Source organism: Gopherus flavomarginatus, chromosome 15 (assembly GCF_025201925.1).
Source record: "Gopherus flavomarginatus isolate rGopFla2 chromosome 15, rGopFla2.mat.asm, whole genome shotgun sequence".
NCBI lineage: Eukaryota > Metazoa > Chordata > Testudines > Testudinidae > Gopherus > Gopherus flavomarginatus.
This window is the reverse complement of record NC_066631.1, coordinates 16,764,297-16,778,596: the sequence shown is the minus strand read 5'-3', so window position 1 is coordinate 16,778,596 and position 14,300 is coordinate 16,764,297. Positions and strand designations below refer to the sequence as shown.

The following is a 14,300-nucleotide window of genomic DNA, read 5'->3' as shown; positions in this document are numbered from 1 at the left end:
TCACTTAAATACAGTACCTTTGAAAATCTCCTTAAATTACTTGCCGAAGTTCACAGAGGGAATTAGCAACAGAGGTGGGATTAAAATTTAGGAGTTCCTGCTCAAACTGCTATGTCACAACTAGTAAAAACAGTAGAAAACTTAAAATTGTTATGTTGTCACCCCTCATCAAGCACCACTGTCTTTCTTGAAGTGCAGTCTCTGATGATTTAGCAGTAGTAATTAATAATAGAAAATACCTCATTCTGTAGCAAAACACAATATGGGGCTATTGATAAAAGCCATATACTATTAAATCCAGGTTTCCAGATTGATATATATAATAGCAAAATCCCATTTCCAAAGATTGACAATTTACTTTGAATCCGTAAGTGAATAAAGTATGTTTACTATTATTTTTTTCCTATATTCCAGTTTGAGGATTTTTCTACAGTATTGTCCTTGTAAAGACATGTATTAGGAGCGTCTGCTTCATGCCAGCTAAAACCCTCCTCACATCCAGGCACACACAGTCTGTCAGCAAAACTTTTGTGTTGGTAATTAGAAAAATGCTATTAAATCCTGCCTCGTAATCCCTGATAGCCTCTGGGCTGACTCATTTCCATTTTGTCTTCCTCCCTCTCTTGGAACTATACTTTGGAATCATTCCTTCATAAAAAGGGACACCTCCCTATAACATGCTTGTGTTAGCTACATTAAATGTTCAGAGGGTTCCAAATCAAATTGTCACTTTGAGGGTGATTAGAATGGTTTTGGATACAGTTATGGAGCTCCGATCAAGTGACCTTCAATAACAAAGTGCTTATTGTAATGGACAGCCTCGTAATAAGGATAAAGTACATTACAGATAGGCACTGAAGGGTTGAATCTCACCATGGGGAACAACCTTGTACAAGCGTGTAATCATCTGAAAATTTATTCCAGGCTTGTCATGAGTCTGGATCATCAGACAGCATCATAAAACAGATGAATCAGTGCATTAAAACATGGAAGTTATACGCTGAGCTCATTATTTTTGTAGCTTACTGTACAGTACTGTTGAGGAAGAGAGAGATGTTAGATTGTAAATGCCTGTTTCATGACTACACCTAAAATAGTTGTTTGTTTAGGAAATACAGATACTGTGGCGATCACTGTTATATAAATAACAAAGATAAAATTAAATCTCTCTCATCTCAACTGAAGTGCAGTACTCAATGGATCCATTTAATAAAGGAATCAGAGTCTGACAGGGATGCATCATGAGTATCTACTTAAACACTGAAGTGTTTTACTTGTCCATGTACTGCTTAGTTTTATGATTCTCTGTGACTCTTCTTCTGTGACCCCGCTGGGAGAAAGAAGTCTGTTGACCTTCACTTATTTAACGTAGAAAATGATTCTTTGGGCTGGTGGAACCCATGAGTAAAACAGCTTTTTGAAAGAGTTGTGATGATTGAGAGCCATCATGACAGCCCCTCCCCCCCTTACTTTTCCATCTACTCATTTTTTAATGTGAACACAAGCAATAAAGTAAGAGATAGAAATGTAAGACATATGGGACTTGGCCACTAATTTCACTCAGAAAGGACTATTGGTAAAAACCTGCTTATAATGCTCACTACTGTGTCATTTTCCAAATAAATTTAAAGTGAACTTAGAGCTCATAAAGGCTGCTAAATTAATAGCTATGCCTTAGCATTGTTCTGGAGGATCTTCTCTAGCAAGTTGAAGTATTGTTCAGTCTTCATTGCCATCCAGTCTTTATCGTCTTTGCAAAAATTGTCTACATAGGTGTTCATTTTGATGGGCATTTTTGTGCTGTGAACATGTTTTGCTAAGGCCTGGATCCATCCAAGCACTTAAGAATGTGCCTAACAAGGTCATTTTAATAGCTCTTTTGAATTCAACAGGATTACTCAAGTACTTAAAGTTTTATGCACTGTTGAATCTCAGCCTGTGATCAACCACTTGCTTTACATAGTCCCCCAGCCCAGTCATCAAATGATAATTTTTTATTACTACTGATGCTGGGCCATATTTGAACCAGTGCCTACAGGCGAAAACATCGATATCCATTTCCCGATCCTGGGAAGAATGCAACCACCTCTGAATGCAATATTTAATGTAGTGTGGTCATAATGTTAAAAAGAATGCTGCTTTGGTTTTTATTTTATTTTTATATAACCGTACCTGGAACCAAAAGTTGGAGCACTTGGGAGTAATGAAACTCTGGTGTAAAAATGATTATTGCTCTAACCTTACCTGAAATCCTTTTCATTGGATATATATTCCATTGCGAGAGAGCACAGTGAAAGGATTATTTTGGAAGGAAGGGGAAAGAATTTGCCAAGGACCTAACTGGAATGATAAATGTGCTTGCTCCACCAAATTTGTGTGTTCAATTCCTTGCCTTTTGTAGTTGTCACTTGTCAGTCCAGTTTGCAGCATGGAGAATAGCTGAACACATTTGTATATTCAAATATATGATGGGTGCATATTCACGTAGCAAGCTCAGCACTTCTCATAGTTTAGCATGGATGGATAGCAGTGAGAAGCAGATTTGATAGATGCTTGATCCCTAAGTGTAAGAGGGAACATTTTTGTTTGGATTATATGGCGAATAACCTCAACATAATGCTAGCTATAAAGGGAAAGTATAGACTCTTAAGCGAAGCAAATGTTTGAAGCAGAGCGCAGTTGCAGTTCTGTTATTCATAATATATGCTTCTTAAAACTGTGTGATTAAGAAAATCTTGTGCTTTTCTTTGATTTCTCTTCTTGGAAAGGTGTCTCTAGATTATTGCTGGTATGGCTCTTCCACCTCCAGACCCACAGTTTGTTCTACGGGGTACTAGTGCTGAAGTCCATACTCTACATTTTTATTGTGGAGGCCAGGAACCTGATTACCCCATTCTCTTCTCTGGGTGAGTAGAGGCCTTTAAGTAAATTTCCCACCAGAAGCTGTTGCAGAGATGAGCATCCTTCAAACCTTTTTTTTTTTTTTAAGAGAACATATACTTTAAGTAAATTATAGCTGGGAAAAACAACAAAGTGTATTCCCAGTAAGTGGTTGGTGCATTGAATGAAGCCTATGTACATACATAACACTTCAGAGTCTGAGAAGTCGGAAGAACAGCAAAATTTCTTATCAAATTTTACATGATTGTCACAGAAAATGCCATCCGTTCCCTCTGTCAGGTCATCCAATGGGCTGATCCATGTCTGGAACCTGAAGACACGCAGAGTGGATACAATTCTAGATGGCCATGGAGGAAAATCTGTGTACTGGGTGGAAGCAATCAATGGCAGAGACAGGCTCCTCAGGTCAGTGGAGTAGTCAAAAGGCACAAGAAATTGTGGTGCTTATATTAATCTTGTTGCTGTAACATACTTGATAAGAAGGTGTTACTTATTTCTGAAGTCATTGTATGTCTGTAACGTGCATGTAAGTAACATGCATCTGACAAAGTGGGTATTCACCCACAAAAGCTCATGCTCCAAAACGTCTGTTAGTCTATAAGGTGCCACGGGATTCTTTGCTGCTTTTACAGATCCAGACTAACACAGCTACCTTTCTGATACTTGATTGTAAGTCTTGTCTCTGAACATACAAAACAAAGTGAGATATAATTTACAGTAAAGGACCAAACTTAAAAGCCACAAAATAAAAATTGAGAATGCCTAAAATAATGTTTTCAATTGCTTCAGAGTAAATACTACTTCCTGTGACTACAGCATCACAATTCCATATTTCTGGCATCCTTTAGTACAATAATGGAAGTGTGGTAACGTGAAGTCTTTATGTGAAGAAGGTAAATTTGGGTGTAAACTGACAAATGTTCCACAATAGTTTTCAAAAAAGAAAAATACAGAATAAGGCCATGTCTACACTAGCGAGCTGTGCCACTGTAAGAGTGTTCATATAGCCACTCTATGCTTATGAGAGAGAGCTCTCCTCTTGACATAATTAAACCACCTCCAACAAGCAGCAGTAGCTATGTCAGCGGGAAAGCATCTCCTGCCAGCATCGCGCTGTCCACCCCAGAGATTCTGTCAGTGTAACTTATGTCACTCAGAGGAGTATCTTTTTCACACCCGTCAGTGATATAAGTTATACCAACAAAGAGCTAGTGTAGAGAGAGCCAAGTTACAAGCTAGGAAACTATAAAGAAAAAGGCAATAAGTGAGTTCAAGAGATAGGAAAAGTAAAGTATTGAAGGATGTGCAGGAAGAGCAGGAATGGCGGGCGGATTAATATCCACCAAAATTGAACAAGAATGCTGGGTTACATATTCATACTCAGTTGCAAAATATATTACATTCTCCTGCAAGGAGGGATGTTTGAGAGGTTACTATATTCCTTGGAATACACAGGTGATCCACCTTCTTTGCAGCAGATGCCAGAGCGTCTGTGTGATTTTGAGGTGTTCTGACATGTTTATCAGGAAAAGACATCTCTTGTAAAGTACTTTTGAGCTCATTAGCATTTATATTTGTTGTCTGCTTAAATTCAGTTAACACCCTGAAGAAATTTGGTATTGAACGAAAATTATTCATCTAATTATCCAGTTTTCCCCCTCATCTATTCTCTGCTGTGTATTTATAACATTATGGTGCTTTAAGTATCTAATATAATTCCAGGGCTATTGTTACCTGTATTTTTCCTTATCTTTCTTCATCTAAAATTTAACCAGAACAAACCATTTTCCCCATCTCCTGATAGATTCTTAAAATGTAAAGTCCCATGATCTATCGAACTATTCAATACAATTCCTGTTTTATGAACGAACTGGGGTTGAGGAGTTCATAAAATTAAAGTTCATAAAATTGAACATTTCATAATTATAGTAGGTACAGTGCGTAACTTAATTTATTAATTGTTCAGTGATAATGTACATTAACAAATTTATATAGTGTGCCTAATTTTTCTTTTATTGAGAGAATAGCATCTCTTCTTTGCTGCCAAATGTGTCTTTTTCAAATCTGTACAGTCACTTAAACATTGGCTGAAGGATTGAAGTCATGTTTTGTGGCAGGAAGGTGACATCAGTAGCAGAAAAATGGTTCATATGAGTGATGTTCATAAAATCAGAGAATTATTGTACATGACACTGTTTTGCTTAATGCTTCTGTCAAGTGAGAAAATTGTTAGTAAGAATTAATGTTAGTAGGAAATACTTGAATTTGTATAATTTAATGTATGGAAGAGAGGCATGGGGGAGCTTCTTATTCCAGATAACTTGAGGGCAGATACTGTAACTACTTGGATACTTATAGTATATTTAATGAATTCATTGTTTCAGCCTTGCATGCCCAATATTTGTAACTTGACCTTGAAATAAACTAAGTGGTTGCTCTTACTTATTGACTATGAATGTTCCATCTTTAAAAACAATGTGAAGATTTGATTGGTGGGAAACTGAGGTGTTCAGGATATTGATAATGGAATATGGAGCTTCATTTTCAGACTACTCCACGTCAGTAGAGAGTGATAGTTATTTCCATCTGATAGTGGTTTGGTGACCTGTGTTAGATGAGAATGGTCTCAGTCTACTTCCTAGGATTAAATCCATTCTATCTGCATAAAACTTTGAATATTCATGGTCTATACCTCTGGAGTGCAGAAGGTAGGGGAGGTGAAATGCATCCCCTCTAGCCAGGGCCAAGATACTGTGCTGTTTTAGCTTATGGACTGGAATAACAATCATACCTTCTGTGCACCAGTAGTGTAGTGTAGTGTAATATGGCAACTGGCTTCACATCACTATGGAACTATTAATTCCCTCCCCTCCGTTCTGACTTTCTATGTCTGAGTATGTGAGACCAGCACAGAACCCCTGTCTGTAGCACCTAGAAGATGTGACGTCTGTGCATCCTTTCCATCAGCAGATCCATGATTTTGGTTCTGGCCCAACACACCGTGGAAAATTCCAACCTTATGGCTCCAATTTGTTAACCCTTGTTACTCATCATTGTATTGGTTTGTTTCTCTTTCATTAACTCTCCCTGGATATACAATATTCCTAGAATCTTTTGACATTGTTTTTACCTCTTTGCACGCAGTACCTGTGTGTAGTTTGCCTTATCTAGTAAATGGTGGGTTTTTGTTTTGTTTTGCTCCGCCCTTCTTTTACACGGTCCGTATAGGCATTACTATTTGCCTAGTTCGTTTGATGACACATGTAAGAAGTTTTTATTTCATTTCTGGGAGGAACTGTGTTATATGAGCTTTTTTTTATGTTTGTGATTCTCTCCTTCATAATTATGTTTGAATTATTATAACTTATATATTGTTATTATTGCAAAAACACTCATTTGTAAATGATCACGTACAACGTATATATTTTTTATTGTAAAAGCCAGGGCCGTAACCAACAGATCTGCCTCTGGGATTTGGCAGAAGGAAGGAACACAGTGACAGATTCTGTTTTCACTGAAAACGTGGGATTCTGCAAAAGTTCACTGCTGAAGGTGGCACAGGGACATTGGCTAATGGCCATGCCAGGAAAAGACCTAGATGAGGTAGGAAATCTGTTCCCTTCTGTTGCTTGGAGAGGGAAAACATTTAGCATGCTTTGTTCCTTAAATTATCTGACATGGATGAGGTTTCCCCTTTTCAGACTAATCTGTTAGAAAAGGGACACAAGGAGCACTTTGTGGCTACTAATTGGACCTGCCAGGGATATGATTGAACCATAAATCATGCTCTAATTACAAAGCTTCTATCCTGGTTCTATCTGACATTTAAATATTTGCAGCTGATGATCCTATATATGCAGGAGTTTTGAAAACTTGTTAATACAGCTATCTGAGTAAGGGGAAATTAGTGATCTGCTGGCTAACGTTAATGTTCAAATAGTTCATCATACTGAGGTTCTGTTCTTTCATCTGAAATTAAAGTAGTATTATAGTGGGAGATTTGGATGGCTGAGGCAGTTGTTAATATGATAAATAGCCTTTCACCCCATGTTAATGGTTTTACTAAGACCAAGTTGGAAATAGTTGAAAGTTATCACTAGCTGATGAATGTTTAGTGAAGTCTGTGTGCCATAATTTGACGGTCTCAATCCAGTTCCTACTGGACATACATTCATATCTCAAACCAATTGCCACAACTGCCATTTATTTGACAGGTTTCTTAGTAGTGTCATTAAGGAGGCCAGGGTCTGAATCGACATGGAAGTTGAACCCCTCCTCTATAGAAGGGATCCCTTCAAAACAGGGTTGAGGGAACATTGTGCAGTAGTTTGCACTGCCACTGCCCCAGCGTACTTGTTCTGGACTTTTGTACTCTGATCTCTAGTGAGCACTAAATTAACCAAAACTCTTTTTAAAAGTAACCTTAAGTTGGGTGATACAAATTTTGTGGTGTATAGTGTCTATTTTATAAATGTTGTATTGTAGAAATCTTTTATTCATTTTTATTTTGTTTGGCATGCAAAAGTCAGATATCTATATCTCTATTTCTGAGGGTAGTAAACAGAATAATATTAAAATACATCCTCGTCCAGACATATGACACTACAATATTACAAAAAATGAAATACAGAGAAAATGGCATGTAACTTCACATATAGATAATAACAAAAAGTGTTGCTAAACATCACAAATAGGCATCAAAGGACAGTTGATTTTCTGGGTTTCAAGACACATATATATGAGGTAAAAATAAGAAATGGTGCCCAGATAGCAAGAAAACATGTTTTTTTTTAAATTCTTGTAAAGTAATGCACATACTTTAGTGCTTTGCTGGATTAAGGCCAGAATGCTCAGCACTTTGCGAGAGCAAGCCCTAAGCCTGTAAGCAAGGCTACTGTAAGGTTGTTCCATATTTGTTCAATAGGAGCAAAGTACTACAGAGCAAAAACTGCATCTTAAATCTGAAAGGAACATATTCTGCTGTTGTGAGCGGGGAGGCGCGTAGGTCCTTATATACATATCTTTTCTCTCTGTCTCTCAATGAAGAATGAAAAAATCGACTAATCCACAAGAGGAAAGTTTTTTACCCCCCTTTCTTACAATTCATCTTTGTCTGATTTACATTTGTGTACATGGACCCTGCAAACTGATAATGATTTGCTGTCCTCCAAGGTAAAAAGGTTCCACTCTGTGTGTGTGAACCTTTACACTAGACCTGTTAAATTCACATAAGTTCCTATAATGTATAGTACCTCCAAATAGACAGGACTGCGTGAGACAGTAAGAACTTTTGTGGCTTATGATTAAAATGAGACTTAATAAGTGTTTATGCTTGGCTGATGCCCAAAAAACAGTAATTTTGTCTTAAAGCAGGTTCAGTCCATAAATAATAAGATCTGAACAGGCATTTATTTGTTCATGATTGCATTTAAATCACAAATTATGAGTTACATGCACTTCTCTTGCCAATTTGCCAGAAACATGTTAAAAGCTTTATTAATGTGAAAAAGAAAAACGATGTGTTTCCTTGTGGCCGTCTTTAGCCACCCAGGAACAGTATTAACCTCAGGCAAAGGCAAATCTTTCTTCTATTAAGCAAAACCAATATAAACACAGAACTTCAAGTTTTAAGTTACAGTTGTCAAAATACATGAAACAGTATTTATTTCTGAAGCTCCGTAGCCATTAATGCAGACTCCTTCTCTGGAACAGTCAACCCAGCAAGGGCAGATTATGCCCGATTGCCTTCTCTAGACAGCTCTTTTAGTCTTCTTGCTGCCCTTTGTCCTTGGCAAGAAGTTTAATTCTCTCCTGAAGCATGTTATGGTGGGAGTAAAGGAAATGTTAAGATGCAGCGATGCACTTAACTCGGTGGCATCTCTTTCTCTGAACACTGCTATTTCAGTCTCTTGCTTCCTTTGCTCTATGAGATAAAGCACTTTCAGATTCAGGGACAAAAGATAAGTGCAATTCTTTCTGCTATTTCTTTTCCAGTTATTGCTATATCTAACTCATTGGTTACCAGTGGTGGCAACGGAGTCCCCAGAAAAGATCATTTTTAGTTATAGTCTGACTCCAGTTAACAAAAGCTCCCAGCTGGCCAAAATCGAGTGTGCTGTCTGCAGTTGTCCTGTTCTTGGGGATGGCTCCTCATCACTGCATTCTGGAAATAGTCTCCTCTTCCATTGTTGATTGGGCTTCGAAAGCTTCCCTGCTTTTTTTTTTTTAAGTACATTCTGGCTTCCCCAATGCTGGAGAGCAGCTGGCTTTTGGCAAACCAGCTGACAGCCTGTAGAATTGAGGAAGATGTTCTGGCAGGCTTTGAAGTAAAGATATGGAAATCAAAGGAGACCACAGCTGCCTCTGGCTTGACTGATGGCTCCCCAAGGAGAGAGAAACTCTCATATGGCCAGTATCTCAGATGGATTTGCACAACTCACATTGACTAGAGTTGAAGTTGTATGCTTGTATCTGAAAGCAAAATTTGGCCCTAAAATATACCAGAATGACCCAGGCTGGTAACCCTTGGAGATACCAAACATTTACATTCCTTTTTCATTCAGAAGTATAGATTCCAGATAAGTGTTTATTTAAATAAAATTAAATGTAACCTCAGTAATTAAACGTGTTTGTGCTAGGGGGGAAATATGAATAATGTTTCTGACAATAAATATTTGTTACGTAGGAATTCAACTACCTCAATGCAAATTGACATAGACAGCTTTGCCCATTTATCATGCCATGGGACATGCACAGAAATGAACATTCCAAGGGCTTGATCCTCAGCTCCTAATCCAGCTGTTTTGAATCTAGCACAAAGGGACTGGAAAGCGGCCCTGAACAGACAGTCAAGGATTCTCCCCACTGTAGGAGAATCCTCAGACAATATAGAGCTGGCTATGCTGGCTTTACACCATCCATTTCCTCACTTTCTCCATATAAGAGGTGTAGACCAAGGCAAGCTATGAGGGGGGCCAGAGCTCCTATCCCTTGGCCAGTACAGCAGTCCCTATGACAGCCACAGCCAGCATAATTTTGAGCAGCCTAAAGGGTCCTGCAGAGTTACTGGGATTTATTTCAGAGCCTCCTTGGACCCAGGATCAGGGGCGATAGAAAGATTACTTTAAAACCACCATCCTCTCCACTGTGCCAGTTATGAGCATAGATCTGCTGAGGATACACCCCTAAGTGTTAAACCTCTTGAACTGACTGGAATTATGCAGTAGGATCTAAATAGTTCGAGATCTAGAACAGTTCTTATAAAGAGTTGATTAATTCTATGCCATTAAAATCCGATCACTTGCAGAGCCCTATTGAGTTAGCTTTCTGTGGTAAATATTATTATTCAGCATACAATATTTTAAAATTCTGCAAAATTCTGTAAGCTTTATTTGTCAATAAATAAACGCAGAGGCTCCAGCATGACAGTGGGGAGCATAGGCCACGGCTGTACGAAGGTGAGTGATCACCCTGCGCCCCCCCAGGACACAGACTTAGCGGTGAGGCTGCACCCAACCCTGACACAGCACAAAGCCTGGGCCTACCCCAAAAACACCCTGGGGCCCTGCCTCTCTGCACCAGGTGTGGGGCAGGCAGGCTTAGCGAGGCAGGATCCATGTGTGGAGGGATGCAGCTGTGGGGTGAGAGGATTCTGTGTGGGACAATCTGGGTGCAGGCAGCTCAGTGCAGGGTTCTAGGTGCGGGGGGTCTGGATGCACAGAGGCTTACTGGGGGTGGTTCTAGATGCAGGGGCAATGGGACTCTGCAGGGGCTTCCAGGTGAAGGTGGTGGGGCTCAGTGGAGGCATCTGGATGTGGGGTCTCCACAGCTGAGTGTGGGTCCTTGGGGAGTGGGGCTTGGTGGGGTGGGAGTCTGGGTGCAGTTAGTTGGAGGTCAGTGGCCTGGGGGTCTGGATTTGGGGGCTTAGGGTGGTGCAGGGGGTGGGGCATTAGGGTGGGGGTTTAGTGCAGGGAGCTCAGTGGGGGGTGGTCTGGGTGCAGGGATGGGGGTTTGGAGGCAGAGAGCCTGGTTGCAGGGAGGCTCCAGATGCAAGGGTGAGGTTCAGTGGATGGGGTTCAGGTATGGAGAGCTTGGGGGGTTCTGGATGTACCGGGTGAGGCTTGGCAGGGGTGTCTGGGTAAGGGAGGTCCAGATGGACGGGAGTTGGGCGGATAGGGGAGCAGCTCCCCATACAGTGACCCCTCCCCCCACAGCTGAGGAGCGATGGGGACAGGAAACGGGGAGGATGCTGAGTTTCCTGCAGCTGGGAGAGGTTTCTGGGGGTTGGTCTGACACAGCCCCAGCCACTCCTTGCAGGGGAAGAGGAAGTCCCATCCTCTCCTGCCTCCAGCCCAGCTGGAACTAGCAGCTAATCCCAGCTCAGGGTAGGAGCCACTGGCTGGGGTGTCCCCAGTCCTGTGGTGATTCACCTCTCTTCCGGCTGCTCTGGGTGCCTGAAACAATGTATCTGCGTTGCTAGGGAGTGGTTTGTGACTGCTCTTGCAGCTTCCCTTTGCTTCCCTGTCTGAAAGTAATTTTCCCTGGGGCGGAAGCAAAGAAATCTGCGGGGGGCATGAATTCTGTGCATTTGCAATGGCGCAGAATTTCCCCAGGAGTATCAATATTATGGCACAATCATTTAACATAAATATCTCCAAAGGTAACAAGAAATTGGAGTTTTGCTTTTTAGTGTTCTATGCGTTTCTTGGATGTTTGTATTTTTGTTAATTTAGTTTTACCCAAAAAAGTGATTTGGCTGCTTTCAACTTTTGAGATATCATAGAAGAAGAACAGTACTTCTGTAGATTATCAAATATACTGAAATAGTGTTGTTAATTTTTCTCTGCTTAAATTCGCAGCTGTTTAAGGTTTTGCTTTGTGTGTTATAAACTTAGAAATATTGATGGTAAAACAGATTGAAAAGAGTGCTTGGATAAGGCTTTCTTGAAATAGCCCTTTAAATGCAGATTTATACCTTTAAAAAAAATTAAAGATGTATTCAGATTTTAAATCCTCTGTGTTATTTACCCAAACAATACAAATAATAACAGTGTGTGAGAATCAGTTAGCCCTAAATCCTGTCTCCAGACTGAGCAGCTGTGTTGAGGGAAGAAATCCTCCTCTTGTCCCAAGACTCAGAGCAGCAGCATCCTCTACCACTATTATCTTCCCTTTCAGCTGCAGGGCTCCAGTTGCCTCTGGTGATTCTATGTAGTGGTAGTTCTTCCAGTGCTTGCTCATGTCTGTTCCATATTAGGTGTATATGCTTGCCACATGCACAAGTGCCGGAAGTTTTTCCCTCAACAGTGTCCATAGGGGACCGTCTCTTTTGCCCTCTGGAGTGGCGTCCGCATGGCATGGTATAAGGGATGCCACCAGCTCCCCCCACCCTCAGTTCCTTCTTGCCACCAGTAACAGTGCTGGAACTTCTCCTGCTTCCGCTAGTGTTGTTTTGTTCTCAGTTCTTGCAAACTTTGAAAACTCGTAATATAGTTGTATATAGTTAATAGTTTTTTAGTTACCCTTAGTAGTAGTTCTCAAACTCTTCGTTAGTCCTGAATGGGACTCAGCCAGGGGACACCAGTCCCCAGGCTTTAAGCCCTGTGATCGCTGCAAACGGCTTGTGCCTGTCAGCGATCCACATACCAGCTGCCTAAGTGCTTAGGCAAAGGGCACATAAGTGACAAGTGCCGTATCTGCAAGTCCTTTAAACTTAGGATGAAAAAGGAGCGTGGTATCCATCTGAAGGCACTCTTTATGGATTCGGCACTCACTCTGACACCGGAGCAGCGGTCTGACTCCACAATGAACACCACGGCCTCCGTGCACAGTGCTCCACTGGCACCGTCCACAACCAGCACTGGTCCCCCTCTGTGGCTCCAGTCAAGAAGTCCGGGGAAAGGAAAGGGCTGGGGGCAAGCCACAACCCATGTCAGGCAGCTCAACACCCCCCCTCAGGAAGCTGGGCCCCAGCTCCGGTCAAACGGTGCAGCCCATCCCACGCTTCACGTGCAACTCCAGATAGCGGTGCAGTCCCCGGCCTGCTTCAGGTGCTGCCGACGCCTGAAGCCCTTCAGGTAGCTCAGGAGATCCTGACACTCCCAGTGTCGCCCACACAGGCTCCAGTGGTACCCCAGTCTTGGGGAAAACCCACTCTGGGACCTATGCATATGTCCCCACCTCAGCAGCACCATTCCTCATCGAGAGGGACGTCCCGCCATCGCTTACCCACTCGAAGCCATCACGCCTCAGGACTAGAGAGGCAGGCTCAGTGGAGCTCTCTTCTGTCACCACACAGAAGGCACCAATTGAGGGACTTGAGGCGTACCTCGTAGGTAGATTGGCATAGACCCTCTGAGGCGTGCATCACCCAGCAAGAACTTCCGGGCCGGCCCCGACTCTCTGAGGGGCCGGTACTAATCATAGGACTGATTGAGGATCAGGGATTGCAGATTGCTGAGCCGTCATCGCCTGTCTCCTAGGGAGTAGGTCACCCTATTCAGGAAGATCCTCCCAGAAACCAGCCTGTATTAGCTCCCGCTCCTGTTCTACGTCCTGATACCGGTCGAGTAGCATGAGGCGTGGCTCGCCGGATCTCCGATGCAGATCCACTGAACGCTGTTGGTCCCCAAGATCCTGACCAAGATGACCATCTCGTTCAGACAGTTCGGATTTGGGACGCAGTGACCAGCACCGGTCAGACAAGAGCTACTGCTCCACCTGATCCTTGTCACCCAGTACCAACTGTTCCATTTATATCTGCAACATGGAGTGAAGCTCCCTGACTGTGAGACAAGCCCAGGTACCTGCGGTGCCACCTACATCATGAGCACCAACACCTGTCCTATAGCTCCAGGCGCTGTGGCCAACAACATGGTATTCATGGAACCCTTGGAGGTTCACCCAACCGTCCCAGATGGTGTTGGTAGCCTCAGAGAAGCCAGTGGCCTCGGTATCTCGTCCCCCTCCAGTGCTTGAGGCTTTGGGAGGCAAGACCCCACGGGTCCAGGAGGACCCAAGGGAGCAAGCTGCTGGACTACCAAGGGAAATAGAGGTCCCTGCAGCACTGGCATTATCCTCGTTGCCAGATGAGGCTATCATGGAGCCTCCTCACCCAGTTCCTAAGGATGACGCCAAAGCGCACCAGGAACTTTTGAAAAGGGTCGCATCCAACATGGGGCTTCTCCTACCCACCTCAGGGGTACTGCTTTAGAGTCACCTAATATGAAATTGACATGAGCAAGCACTCAAAGAAGAAAAAACAGTTACCTTTTCCGTAACTGGGGTTTTTCGAGATGTGTTGCTCATGTCCATTCCATGACCCGCCCTCCTTCCCCACTGTTGGAGTTTCCAGCAAGAAGGAATTGAGGGTGGGGGGAGCTGGCAGCGCCCCTTATACC

The 14,300-nt window shown here is 42.3% G+C and overlaps 1 protein-coding gene across 10 annotated transcripts in view; it reads left to right on the top strand.

Annotated features, from left to right (window-relative positions):
- The window catches only part of GNB1L (G protein subunit beta 1 like), a 56,739-nt gene that overhangs the window by 27,683 nt on the left and 14,756 nt on the right, over positions 1-14,300 (top strand). For 7 of the 10 annotated variants that reach the window (XM_050924190.1, XM_050924189.1, XM_050924187.1 and 4 more), the window contains 3 exons: positions 2,769-2,906; positions 3,181-3,306; positions 6,342-6,504. In XM_050924190.1, the coding sequence (XP_050780147.1) occupies positions 2,791-2,906; positions 3,181-3,306; positions 6,342-6,504 (405 nt within the window). In that variant the 5' untranslated portion in view covers positions 2,769-2,790. Of the gene's footprint in view, positions 1-414; positions 503-2,768; positions 2,907-3,180; positions 3,307-6,341; positions 6,505-14,300 lie in introns of all 10 variants that reach the window. The other 3 variants (XM_050924186.1, XM_050924185.1, XM_050924184.1) reach the window with 2 other exon arrangements.